The 13,316-nt window shown below is 43.9% G+C and overlaps 1 protein-coding gene across 1 annotated transcript in view; it reads right to left on the reverse strand.

Moving 5' to 3' along the window:
- LOC138963997 (uncharacterized) overlaps window positions 1-6,464 on the reverse strand; it is a 17,519-nt gene extending 11,055 nt beyond the window's left edge. The window contains exons 1-2 of the mRNA XM_070335873.1: window positions 6,286-6,464; window positions 4,133-5,350 (exon numbers count right to left, since the gene is read on the reverse strand). Of these exons, the coding sequence (XP_070191974.1) occupies window positions 4,133-4,400 (268 nt within the window). The 5' untranslated portion in view covers window positions 4,401-5,350; window positions 6,286-6,464. The remainder of the gene's footprint in view (window positions 1-4,132; window positions 5,351-6,285) is intronic.
- Window positions 6,465-13,316: the final 6,852 nt, after the last annotated feature.

The raw sequence follows: 13,316 nt of genomic DNA on the forward strand, positions 1-13,316 counted from the left end.
ACACAGAGAGAGCAGTGTAACAAACACTCCAAGTGATACTGGCCGGTATAGACTTGAATCCTAACGTCAAAGCTGAAGAAAGAGTTCTCCAGAGTCCAGCGCCACTGGGAGTGTAAACGATCGTGTAAACCCTCACGAAAGCGCGTGGGCTTTTATATAATTATGTGATAAGAGCCGCCTTCCACAAGTATACACACACTGAACATTAACGGTCTGGATTCTCCCTGTGCAGAGCATTTTTTCTGAATTAATCCGATCTTCCATATCTCTCTCGCTCCCTCCTCTCTCTCTCTTTGTCTCTTTCTCTTTCTCTGTCTCTGTCTCTCTGTCTGTCTCTGTCTCTGTCTCTTCCTCCCCCTCATCTCCAAGATCGGTGAAAATCTCTAATCTTCGTCAGACATCTTTCTTCAGGCCAGGTAAAACCTGTCCAACCAGACTTTCCCCTTGCAAGCAGTGACATTGTCTTAAATCGAGAACTGCATTGTACCTTTGCACATCTCGACCATCGCTTGTTTTTCGGCATTAAAATTGGATTTATAAAGAACTTCCTCTTCCATCACACTTCCCTCGTCTGAACTGTCAGAAATTCAGACAGTAAACGACACTTTCACAAATTCAATGTATCTCGAATCGCGCCCATGCGTGCAGATCCGCATACTTATTCTCCCCCTCCCCCCCTCCCCCCACTAACCCCCTACCGGACACACCACATGCCTGAGGGTGTCTGTATTCTCAGTCGAGTTCCGCCTGAACCCTCTACGCGATGTAAAGCCTGAGGATCAAAAGACTGATTACTAAACGTAGAGTTCATGATCAATCAATCAATATGAGGCTTATATCGCGCATATTCCGTGGGTACAGTTCTAGGCGCTCTGCAATGATGCCGTGTGAGATGGAATTTTATATAAGGCCAGTAGATCGCAGCCATCTCGGCGCATATTTACCTTTCACGGCCTATTATTCCAAGCCACACGGGTATATGTAGACAATTATTAACTGTGCCTAAGCAATTTTGCCAGGAAAGACCCTTTTGTCAATCGTGGGATCTTTAACGTGCACACCCAATGTAGTGTACACGGGGGGGAGTTCGGACACCGAAGAGAGTCTGCACACAAAGTTGACTCTGTGAAATAAATTTCCGCCGAACCTGGGATCGAACTCACGCTGACAGCGGCCAACTGAATACAAATCCAGCGCACTACCAACTGAGCTATATCCCCGCCCCGGAGATACATGTACCTCACAAAATACCTGAAACATTTTAATTAATTGGTTATGCCAAATTTTTCTGTGTTTATCTCGATATGCAAGAGCGCGATAGCTTCCGGCTAACCTAATTATCAATGTCATGATACGTTGTGCCCCCCCCCCCCCCCCCCCCACACACACACACACAGGTTGCTGGTTGGACAGGGACAGGTTGGAAGATTAGGCTAAGCCTAAAACCTTTATCCTTATGTAATAAAGTTCTGAGTTCTGAGTTCTGTCTCTCCGGTTAAAAAAGAGTGTTTACTGTTAGCATGGATATGTCTCTATCTGATTGCTATCAGTGACGTCAGAGTGGTGTGCAAGCATTCAAAGCAAGTGCAAATTATGTATACGCGTCTATCTGTTTGTTTGCCTGTCTGTCTGTCTGTCTGTCTGTCTTCTCTCTTTCTTTCTCTCTCTCCTCTCTTTCTCCACCCCCCCCCCACCCCACCCCACCCCCCCCCCCCTTCACTAAAAACCACGCAGAACTGAAAGCATCGCTGCACATCCACTCTCCCACGCCCTCCCTTTACCCCTAGTCTTTCCATTGCAGACACCCTGTGTTCATCGGAGCAATAAGACATAGCCTAATTCCTGACACCCTGGCATCGGGTTTATCGCAGAACAATAGCATGCATGGCGTTAAATAACGGAACAATGGAGAAACGGGAGTGTCAGTGCATCTGATGCGTGTAAAGTGCAAGTGCATGTATCCAATTTAGCGGGTAGGCCTCGTTCTTGGGGTGGTTTGCTATTTTCCCATAATTATTCTATTTTTTATTTTTTTTTAGGTATACTACGTTTAGGACGCAATATGCTGTAGTTTCTTTTGTTGGATATGTTGTGGATGTTAAGTTTCTCAGAGTTAACGTCTGTGCGCGTACGTGTGTGTGTGTGTGTGTGTGTGTGTGTGTGTGTGTTTGTGTGTGTGAGTGTGTGAGGAAGAGACAAAGCTGACACACACACACACACACGCTTTGGAAGTGGACAAATGATTCTGCTACTTAACTCAGAGGAAAATGTTTATCGTACTTCAGTCATTGATCATTTCCTCAGCGTGTGCTTTTTAAAGGGTAGTACAATCAACTGCTGTGAAAATTAGTTGCCGACGCTACGATGCTATTTGGTCCGTTAGCATCATTCTGCGTATGTTTTAGTGTCACGGTCTATTTTAGTGGTTGAGTTATTTTACGGTACTTGGTCTTTAATACTGTCAAGGTGAAGGGAAAACTATAGGAATGGAAATTGCTTTTTTCATGAATGAACACACACACACACACACACACACACACACACACACACACACACACACACACACACACACACACACACACACACACACACACAGGCATATTTGGAGGATAATCAAAAATCTAAAATGCAAATTGCTAATATTTTCAGTTGCTTTTGTAAAAGTGTGTGTCACCTCTGAACCTTTAGCCATCTCAAAGTATGCCATTTTCTCCAGGGAACGCAGCCGCATTAATCCATATATTTATGTGTAACAGGCTCATACTTCTACACGTTCATATTTGAACACAGAAGAACAAAAACGACAGCAAAGAGCAACGTGACAAAATGAGAGGCAACATACACATGTTAATCATCGTCATTATTTTCCCATCACATGATGCCTCTGTCGTCCAAAAGGTTTTCAGTGCTCGTTCATGTTGATTGATGTAAATATAAAAATTGTAATTAATTAGCAGAGTATCAAAAAAAACATCCAAACATTGAAACAATGTTTCAAATCATTGCAGCCGGAGAGAGAGAGAGAGAGAGAGAGAGAGAGAGAGAGAGAGAGAGAGAGAGACAGACAGACAGACAGACAGACAGACAGACAGACAGACAGAGACAGACAGAGATAGAGAGACAGACAGACAGTGAGGGGTGGGGTGGGGGAGGGGTAGTCGGAGTGAGGATTCGTAGATTAAGATGGATGTGGGGGGGGGGGGGGGGGTGTCCTTTAAAGAGAGTACGATTTACGCAAAACAGCCGGTTTAGCGAGAATCATGTAGTTAGCGAAGTTCATCGGCCATAAATTGGCGACCACAGGTTCATTAGCGTCAAACACTGCCCCACCGCTGATAAACTAGCGTGATAATTACGCACTTATTACTCACAGACTCAAGCTGTGCCTCAGAATTAATAAAATGTTGACTTAAATTCAAGACAAACTGGGCTATTTTTTTCCCTGTCTTTAAAATTTGCGCCTGCCAAAAAAAGAAAGAAAAAAAGAAAGCGCGCTGGAGCTGTAGGTGTGTGTGTGTGTGGGGGGGGGGGGGGTGGGGGTGGGTGGACCTGAGCGGGAGATGTTATCACGGACTAATTAATGAAGAGAATTGGGAGGAATGGATAAGAAGACGGGATGGCCGGAGTGGAGGGATGATAGAGTAGATGTCGATGCCCGACTCAACATTATGCAACGTCCAGCTGTCCATGGATGTTGTTAGAACGTATTCAGTGATTTGGTCATAAAGGGTGCGACATTTTCCAAAAGTTTTAGACAACCCTTGACGTCATAACCCTTGACGTCATTTTTCCCTCACTGTGGAAAACGTTCGGTAGATCAGCCAAAATGACGGGACTTATTTTTTGTAACAAGTTGAACGCCTCCGTAACGGGTGTTCCAACAAGTAAATTGCCGGTGTTCATCGAGAATTGAACACCAGTAATCTAACCAATCACAGAATCTGTTACATTCCAAATCTATCTTGATTAAATTACAATCAATTTTGATTACACAGATAAATTAAACAAATGAGGCAGAGCGCTTTTGTTAAGACATGTGCAATAGAGTTAGTGAGTTATGGGGAACCAGTCTCCTGGCACCTGAGAGGGTAACAAGTATTGAAATGAACAAAACTGACACGAAAAGGCTTACCTGCACCAGTGATTGTGATGACGGCGGGCAGGGGACCTCCTTTGTAAACGCAATACACGCGCAGCTCCACGCTGTAACTTCTGTCCTTGACATCGAACTGCCGCAGGACCTTACCTTGAACCACGACCTCTGACCTCTTGACCTTGTCGCCCAGAACGGGGGAAGGTGTCCCTTCATCCGGGCATTGCCCTCCACACAGGTGAAGCAACACACACCCGTAGACCAGCAGTGAGGCCAATAATGGCTCTGCTCTCCGCGTGGTAATCATGATGAATGTTGTTGGAAAGTTCGCGACGTTTGTGTAACTATTGACTGATGCTGCTAATTCTTGACTGCTGCGGGTACTGACACAGCTGTTGGTGTTTAGAGTTCCTGCTTGAGAAAACGTCGTCGGTCCTTTTGTGAAGCTCTTTTTGTTGTGTGTTTAGAGCTGCTGTTTGGACAGGAGGCTGGTTGACTTCTAGAGTAGTTTTGCTCTTGTCACACTTTCACTATTGCGTCCGGTAATTGATTGATTCTTTTTTCATTCGTCGAAGTTGCTGCTGTAATAGGAATGTCACAGTTGGAATTCTTATAATTGCTGTTGCAGTTTATTGTTGTACAACTTGTTAGTTTCATCCGCTATGGCTATATCTTGCTCAGACTTCAGATTGTTTGATGCTAACTTTTTGTAACTATTTGCAGAGGTAAATGTTTTTAAAGGAACGTAATCCCAAACAATATTGCACACCGTCGGTATTGTTGAGGATTCTTTTCTGTATTAAGGAGGATACGCTAACAGCTTGCTGTGAAAACTATGCTACACTAAAAACGGGCTCATATATTTACATCACGGGATCCAAGCGAAGATCACACACAACAAGGTTGTTTTGTAAACTTACACACTTTTTCTCTTATCAATCCTTCACGAATGCAATAATCCCTGAATCAGAGATGACACTTCAGAAAGTGAAACACAGACATCGACAAAGACACGACTTTGATCGTAAAGTAAGCCAACTCCTTTGAAAACGATTGACCTTGTTTTCTTTCTTTTGGCAACCGTAGAAATACTGTAGCACAGGTGTCAAGTCAGCAATTTTTTTCCCAGAGTGCAATTTTACGACGAAATTTCCTCTGCAAAACTGTGTCAGACAAGGAAGCGATTCGCTCGGCTGGAGAAACAGGCGTGGGTGTAATTCATCTTCTTGAAGAAACTGTCTGCCTCATATTTTTTATCTGAAACAAAATCAGAACAACTCTGGCTTTGTGTGTATGCAGAGAAAACTCATACAAGCAGAGTAGTTTATGGCCATTGCTCGACAATATTGCTGCAGTAGACAAGCCACACAAAAAGTGGTCTACAACCTTAGATCACTTTCTCGTTCGTGAGAACCTCAGACATAACATCTGGAAACACATCATCTCGTTTTTATGGTCTATGCGTTTTCTTTCGCTCTGATATTTCAGTGTTTTTCTTGACTCCGGGATGTGTTTGGATAGCTACTACAAGGTTTCAAAATAAACGAATTCTGAATGGCAAATACTTTTCTTACTGAAGAGGGTTAAGAAGATTGGAAGAAAAAGCAATGAATGAGTTGGCTTCTTATTCTGGGACGTTTTATTGATAAAAAGGGCGGGGAGGGGGGGGGGAAGAGAGGAGCAGACGATACAAAAACAAAACGGAACACCCACGCTGTCCTTCCTCCTCCCAATCGGTGCCTCTTGTCTTTTTTTCAAACCAAGTAACAAGAGGGAGAGAGATAAATAGAGAGACAGACTGACAGACAGACAGACAGACACAGAGAGAGTAATGGATGTTGAATTTGTCTGCATTCACATCTGCCCCGGCTGTTCAGCCGTAAAATTGATTGAACCCTGCTTCCTCGCTTTCTATAATTGTTTTAATTTCTTTGTAATAAAAACATCAAACCAACACATACACGTCCACAAAAACATTGTTTGGTAACTGATTTGTACCTTTTTCATAGCAAATAAAGTAGTTATATTTTTGCTAAATGAATGTCAAAACCACTGGGAAACTTACTAGGCCTATTGTTTCGTGAAAAGCAACACACAAAAACGAAACTGCAAACTGTGAAGAAACGAATATTTTTTTCAATTTTCTCCCGACTGTGAATAACAGACACAACAGAAACTTTTTTGACACATACCTTTCCACACAGCCGCGTGAAGGGAACGAAAGACAGCCCAGGGAAGCAAAAAAACACAAAACAATTCTGCCCTAAGTAAAACAATCCGGTTCGTCTGGTACAGAAGCTGGCGTCCCAACTAAACCCACTACATTCTCGGCCGTCTGGGGGGGGGAACCGAATGGCCACAGGCTTCAGCGAGCAAGCAGAAATACAGGAACCGGCTCGATGGCCCGATCATGCGCAGACAACCCCCACAAACGCGGCTCACAGGCGCGGCAAGTGTTGGTAGTGTTTATATTTAAACTGGAACTAACGATCTTTAAAGGGTCCTTTCTAGGCCTGCTGGGGGGTTCCTGGGGGAAGAGATTAAAGGAGGTATGACGGTGTGATAGTGTTCTGGTTAGTATAAAGATCAACCGTGAAATCGGGGTATCTGAATGACGTGTAGGGTTTTCTTGTCGGTTGGTCGTTTTACTGTGTTCTTGATTTTCATCGCTTCCGCGTGAGGGGGTCCTTGGTGGCTGGAAATTAAAGTCTAGGGAGGGGGGGGGGGGTGGATGGATGGATGGATGGATGGTTTATTGCATATTATAGGCTAACGGCCACTTTGCATGGGGGGGTGGGGATGGGGGAGATCGAAGTACAAAACGTTTCGAACGGAACCGTATGATGTACACAATCATAGGGAAATAAAGTTCTCGCTACTGGTTGTCCGATACCGAGTTTCGCGTACTCAGAGACGAGAGAGAGGGAGACGGTATGTGTATGTGTGTGTGTGTGTGTGTGTGTGTGTGTGAGTGCGTGCGTGCATGTAAGTGTGCGTTCGCTCGGCGCGCGCGTGCATGCATGTGTGTGTTTGTGTGTGTGTGTGTGTGTGTGTGTGTGTGTGTGTGTGTTGTCTATATCTGTTTGTCTTTCTGGCTGTGTGAGTGAACAGATTTGGGCGATTAACACACTGGTAGCTGTGACATATTAAGCACATCTTCACGCACGAAGAACTTGATAAAAGACACAAAAAGGGAACGACCATCAACAAACAAACAAACAAACAAACAAAAAACGCAGACGACTGCCAGTGTAAGATTCAGATGCATCTGTTGGATAAAGCGTCGGTTGAAGTACAGCTTGAAGGAAATGCTGTCCATTAAAGGTTACAGCGTTACCAGTTTCGCACGACTCGGAACCAGTTAGAACCTTGTCCGTGCATCCGATCGTAATAATCTAATTGCAGCTGCGTCAAGATTATGAAGTGTTGCATGCACAGTGCACTGAAGCCTAATTATTTTCTAACTCGCTAGCTTAGACGTTCCCAATGATGCACTTCCTCCTGTGGTATCGCGATCTGTCTGTCTTTCTCTCTCTGTCTTTATGTTTCCGTCCGTCTCTCTCTGTTACTCTCTTTCTCCGTCTCATGGTATGTTTGTCTGTTTGTTTGCGGGGCCCCGCCCCCCCCCCCCCCCCTACGCAAACACAAGCAAACGTACGCACGCACGCACATAGTCACATACACACACTGACACGCACGCACGCACGCACACGCACGCATACACACACCCACACACAAACACACACACACACACACACACACACACACACACACACACACACACACACATACACAATCTGAAGCAGGTTTTCGTTTGTAAATTACCTATTTCGGCGTGTGATGTGATATACGTGTATTTTGTATCACTATCTTAAAATGGTGTTTCCTTCTGTAAAGTGTCCGTTAAGCAGAAGCAAGAAATACGGAGATGAAAATATAAATATATTCTAGTTTTGTCCACTCAAAGTTCAAAATCAAGATACTGTATATATCAGTGGCCACCACCGCACGCACACTTCTTGTCAGTGCCCATCAATTCCATGTGTACGTAATTTTACCATTTTTCAAAAATGTAAAATCCGAAGCTGATGGGTTTTATGTTTTTTTTTATTGCCAAGGTCAACTCTACAAGGTAGTTATCGTATCAACCACGCCAGCTTGACTCACTACAGCGCAAACCCCTTTTACGACCTTCAGAAATATAAAAAAAAAATCATGTCTTAAAGGGGGGGAAGTCTTAACTGGAGGTAAATTCATCGAGGCTATGAACAGAACATCTGAGAAAAGATCGAGAGTCTTAAAAATGGAGAAATCTTAAATTGAGTGGTCTTAAAAGGGGGTTTTCACTAACGGTATATTACTAATTTCAGTAAAAACAGACACTTCAGAATCCTGTCAGGGTCCGCAAAAAGACACAAGGCAAGTTACCTTGACCTTTACTTTTCAATTTTCCCGGGTTCACGTGCTAAGTTGAAGTGAAAGCAGGTACGTAGCACATGTAGGTATTAACAACATAGGTGGCTCGTGCCGAAAAGCCCACACGTTGCAGGTTTCACACTCTATTGTTCTGTGTTTGCTGGCTCTGGCAGATTTTCTCCAGGAAATGCCTGCTGTGTCGATTTCCCCACTGAGACTTGATCGTAAGTCTTTTAGCACAAGAGTAAGTTTTGTACTGTGTGCTTCGACTGGATATTTGTTTCGACTCTCTGTTATTCTTCTGTGTGTTAATCGGTTTGGATGATTAGAGTGTGTTTGTCTCCTTAAACGCGGTACACACATGTACGCGTGAACGCAGAGAGAAGACAGAGAGAGAGAGAGAGAGAGAGAGAGAGAGAGAGAGAGAGAGAGAGAGAGAGAGAGAGAGAGAGACAGAGAGAGAGAAGAGAGAGAGAGAGAGAGAGAGAGAGAGAGAGAGAGAGAGAGAGAGAGAGAGAGAGAACGAACGGACGGACGAACTGTATTACTCAAAGATGGAGATTTTAGGCCGACGCCTAGTCTTACAATCTGTCCTTGCTAAAACTAAACATGTATTAAGATGGATGGCAATGACAATCATAAACCGACACGAGGAAAAAAAAGAGAAAAAGTTATACATTTAAAGATTAATCATGCACTATTGCAACGATTAAGAGAGAGAGAGAGAGAGAGAGAGAGAGAGAGAGAGAGAGAGAGAGAGGGGGGGGGGAGAGAGAGAGAGAGAGAGAGAGAGAGAGAGAGAGAGAGAGAGAGAGAGAGAGAGAGAGACTCGGGAGAGAAAGTATAATATTTGTTGAGGTCATTTTAGACGGTGAATGTGGAGGGGTTTTATTTAAACAAAATGTTACCCTTGCAATATTTTGGTGGGCTGAGTTTAGTCCTTAGTAATCTTCCTGTGAGGCCCACAAACTTTTTGTCCAACCCTCGTACCTGCCGTTAATTTCAATTCATTGTAGCCGTAACTAACGTTGCCCCTCCTCTGAATCCACTTTCCATATTTCTTGGAGAAAAAGTGTTGGCAAAAATAGCACCTACTGGTAGATATACTATTTAGCACCTCAGACGGTACTGAAACTATGTTCAAGGACTCAAGTTCTGCCTGTATACCCCATCACCTCTTTGAGACCCTTGTGTTCCCGATGGTAGATTATAAATAAAAAGCCAACTGCCGCGAGAAGTGAAGGGGGATCAGACCTGTTGGGTTCGTGATGATTGGCAGGAATCATAAGGTGGGCGGAGATGGAGGGATGGCAAGGAAAAGCAAGATTTCATTTTAAAAACTACTTTGACTGCATAGTTTTCAAATACAAAACGATCAATCATTAGATTGACTGGGTACGGTAATTAATCCACATTTCCTAAGTTCAAGGGAGAGTACATTGCGTCTTAGCAAAGTAAGTAAAGATACGAAGCGGTTGGATGGTGGAGATGGCTGGTGAGAATTATATCACGGGGCAGGAGAAGGCAGTGTGCAGTAAGTGTGTGTGTGTGTGTGTGTGTGTGTGTGTGCCATCCGGCTGTCTCTGTCTGTTTGTCTGTCTGTCTGTAAATCTGTCTGTCTGTTTTTCCGTGTGTGTGTATGTCTGTCTGTTTGTCTAACTGACTGTGTGCGTGCGCGTGCGTTCGTGTATCTGTCTGTCTGTCTGTGTGCTTGCCTGCCCATGTGCGTATTTATAGAAATCTGTGTGTTACAGGCACAGTAAGCCTCCCGTAAACCATCACAGAGCTCCCCGAGCGTCTACATACAGTACACGCATACTTCCATTTGAACGCTCACCGAACGGGAACATCCTGGCTGCTTTCTGTCGAGCGTGAGAAATTTTCAAAGAATTTATTGTCGTGGACTTGGCCTCAACAGCAATGGCGCCTCGTTTTGGTGCTGGACGGCTGTTATGAATACCGGAATTCACGCCCGGACAGTAAGCCTCCCCTAAACCATCACAGATACTGTCAGTACAAACACCCTTCCATTTGAACGCTCACCAAACGGGAACATCCTAGGTGCCCTACGGTAAAGAGCGAGCAATTTTTAAAGAATTAATTTTGCAGATTCGTCTCGAACACTTTTTGGACCCATCCTGAACTCAGGTCAAACATGAGTTACTTCCCTTCGGGTCTCATTCTATCGATGTAAACTGGCGATAGCTGTGAATCGATGATTATCAAAATGTTTTTGGACCGTGGTGCGTTTTTGCGCTAGACCTAACTTTTAAAATCTAAATAATAAATTGACAGCTTGTTACACAAACATTCTTTAATCATAAAAGAATTCTTTTTTCATCAAGACAAGATCAGTACAATTCGAAGTTGTGAAAGTTTGAAAAAAGAAAAGCCCGGAAGCAGGGTCACGCAAGGGTCGTAGCAGACGACGCCGGTTTATCAGTGCATATCGCCGTTCCTCTCAACAGTCAAAAGCCATCGCTAGAGTTCTTGTGAACCACAGCCGTTTGTTTCGTGCATAAAAACGTGCTATTGTAAATAGTCGCATTCAAATAAGTAACTGACGACTAGACTACATTGTGAAAAAGGGAAACTGGATCACACGGGTTCACGATGGCTCAGGGGTAAGATAAACCACGCAAAAATAAATTCTTTGAAAATTGTTCGCTCTTTACGGAGGGCACCTAGGATGTTCTCAATCGGTTAGTGTTTAAATGAAAGGGTGTTTGTACTGTGTGTAAAAGCCTGACCGTATCTGTGATGGTTTACGGGAGGCTTACTGTGCCTTTAATGTAAAGCGGAAATGGAAGACTGACTCAACAACGACTAAGAGAGCCAAGGAAATGTCAGTGATAGGAAATGGCCTTTAGGTGGAGGCAAGTTCAAACAGTTGTGGAAGTCTACACAATAAGCAGTGACAGGTATTATCATTGTGTGTCAACAGATAGATGCATGCCAGCCGGCTTTGCAGAATTCCAACAGGCTCTGGTTTTGCCCCTGTTCCGCCGCCCGCGCGCGCACACACACACACACACCGCGGCACACTGATACACACACGCGCGCGCACACGTCACACACACACACACACTCACTCATACTATCTCTCTCTTTCTCAGTCTTTGTCTCTCTGTCTGTCTCTATCTGACTGTCTGTGTGTCTCTCTCTCTTTCTGGTCACAAGTCAAGTTGTCTGTCTCCGGCTCTCTCTCGCTCAACACGAACAAGCAGACAAACGGAACGTAAACAAAGTATCAAACTTACACACACACTCACACACACTCTTTATCTCACACACACACACACACACACACACACACACACTCACACACACTCTTTATCTCACACACACACACACACACACACACTCACACACACTCTTTATCTCACACATACACACACACACACACTCTTTATCTCCCCACTCACTCTCTCTCTCTCTCATTCTCTCTCTCTCTCTATCGCTCGCTCTCTCTCTCTCTCTCTCTCTCTCGCTCGCTCTCTCAGTCTCTCTTTCTCTCTCTCTCTCGCTCTCTCTCATTATTATGGGGGCGAGGACGCCCCCATTCTATACGGATAGTTTCGAGGTTGACCATGGGCAGCGCCATTTTGTTGTGAAATACGTCATCAGTTTGTGTACACAGGAAGTTGTGACATCCGTCACCCTATGGGAGGGGTGACGTCAAAATTGTTCATCTGTAGAAAGTTGTGAAATCCGTCACCCTATGGGAGGGGTGACGTCAAAATTGGTCATCACAGAGTTTGTGTAACACAGGAAGTTGTGAAATACGTCACCCTATGGGAGGGGTGACGTCAAAATTGTTCAACAAAAACATGATATGTCGCTTTGTGCAGGGTCAACTGCAACAAACTCAAACCGAGCCATTCATACCTAGCTGTATTTGAGTGACTTATATACCCGACATTTTTATTTCTTATTTTTAGCACAGGTGTAGGAAAAATCATGAACCAAAATGTTATTTATTTTCTAATTTAACATTTTTTTTACAAATATGACCATGGTCTTTTAAACATACAGTGACATTAAACATTGTTATGTTAAAAAAAAGAAAAAAGAAAAAAAGCTTTTGTGCACAAATCAGAAAATACATTGTACATTTTACCTACAGGCCAAACCGTGAGTGTCTGTGGCAAAGCCCGACCCAGGAAATTGCACTGATCTAAATTGTCAAGAACAGGCGCTTGCATTTGGATGTGTCCAATGATAGTAGGTTTGGTTGTGATCAATCAGAATAATGTAGGAATAAAAATGTATGACAGTTTAGTATGATGACATGTAATTCACATATGCTGAAATATGATATTATACATCATGTAATATTATTATGGCTGTTGCCATGACCATGAAACCCAACAAAGGTTTAATGTAATGTAATTCAAAATACCAAAACCGAGCACCTATTAATCTCGTCTTTGCGCGTGAAGATTGAGGCCGTCTGCCAGTAGCGGTTAGGTCATACAGTGGAACCCCTCTCTAGCGACCTTTAAAATGTTGACAAAAATCGGTCCTTGTGGAGGGGGGTCCTTACAGAGGGAGGGGGGCGGAGTCAGGGGGCCACAAAGAAAGTCAGATTTAAAAAAAAAAGAAAACAGAGAAGTTTGAGTTGCTGACGACCGTTCCCTCTGAAAGCAAACTGCTTCGATTTCATGTTTGTCCTTGGTGTCCACCAGTTCTGGTGCATGTACTACCCTGGCCAAGTTTCCTCTCAAGACATCAAAGAGACCGCCCCAGTATACTCTACAGCCTCTGGGCGAACCACCTCTCATAGCTAAAACTGGGTCAATGACCC

The sequence above is a fragment of the Littorina saxatilis genome, linkage group LG4 (genome assembly GCF_037325665.1).
Source record: "Littorina saxatilis isolate snail1 linkage group LG4, US_GU_Lsax_2.0, whole genome shotgun sequence".
Lineage (NCBI taxonomy): Eukaryota > Metazoa > Mollusca > Gastropoda > Littorinimorpha > Littorinidae > Littorina > Littorina saxatilis.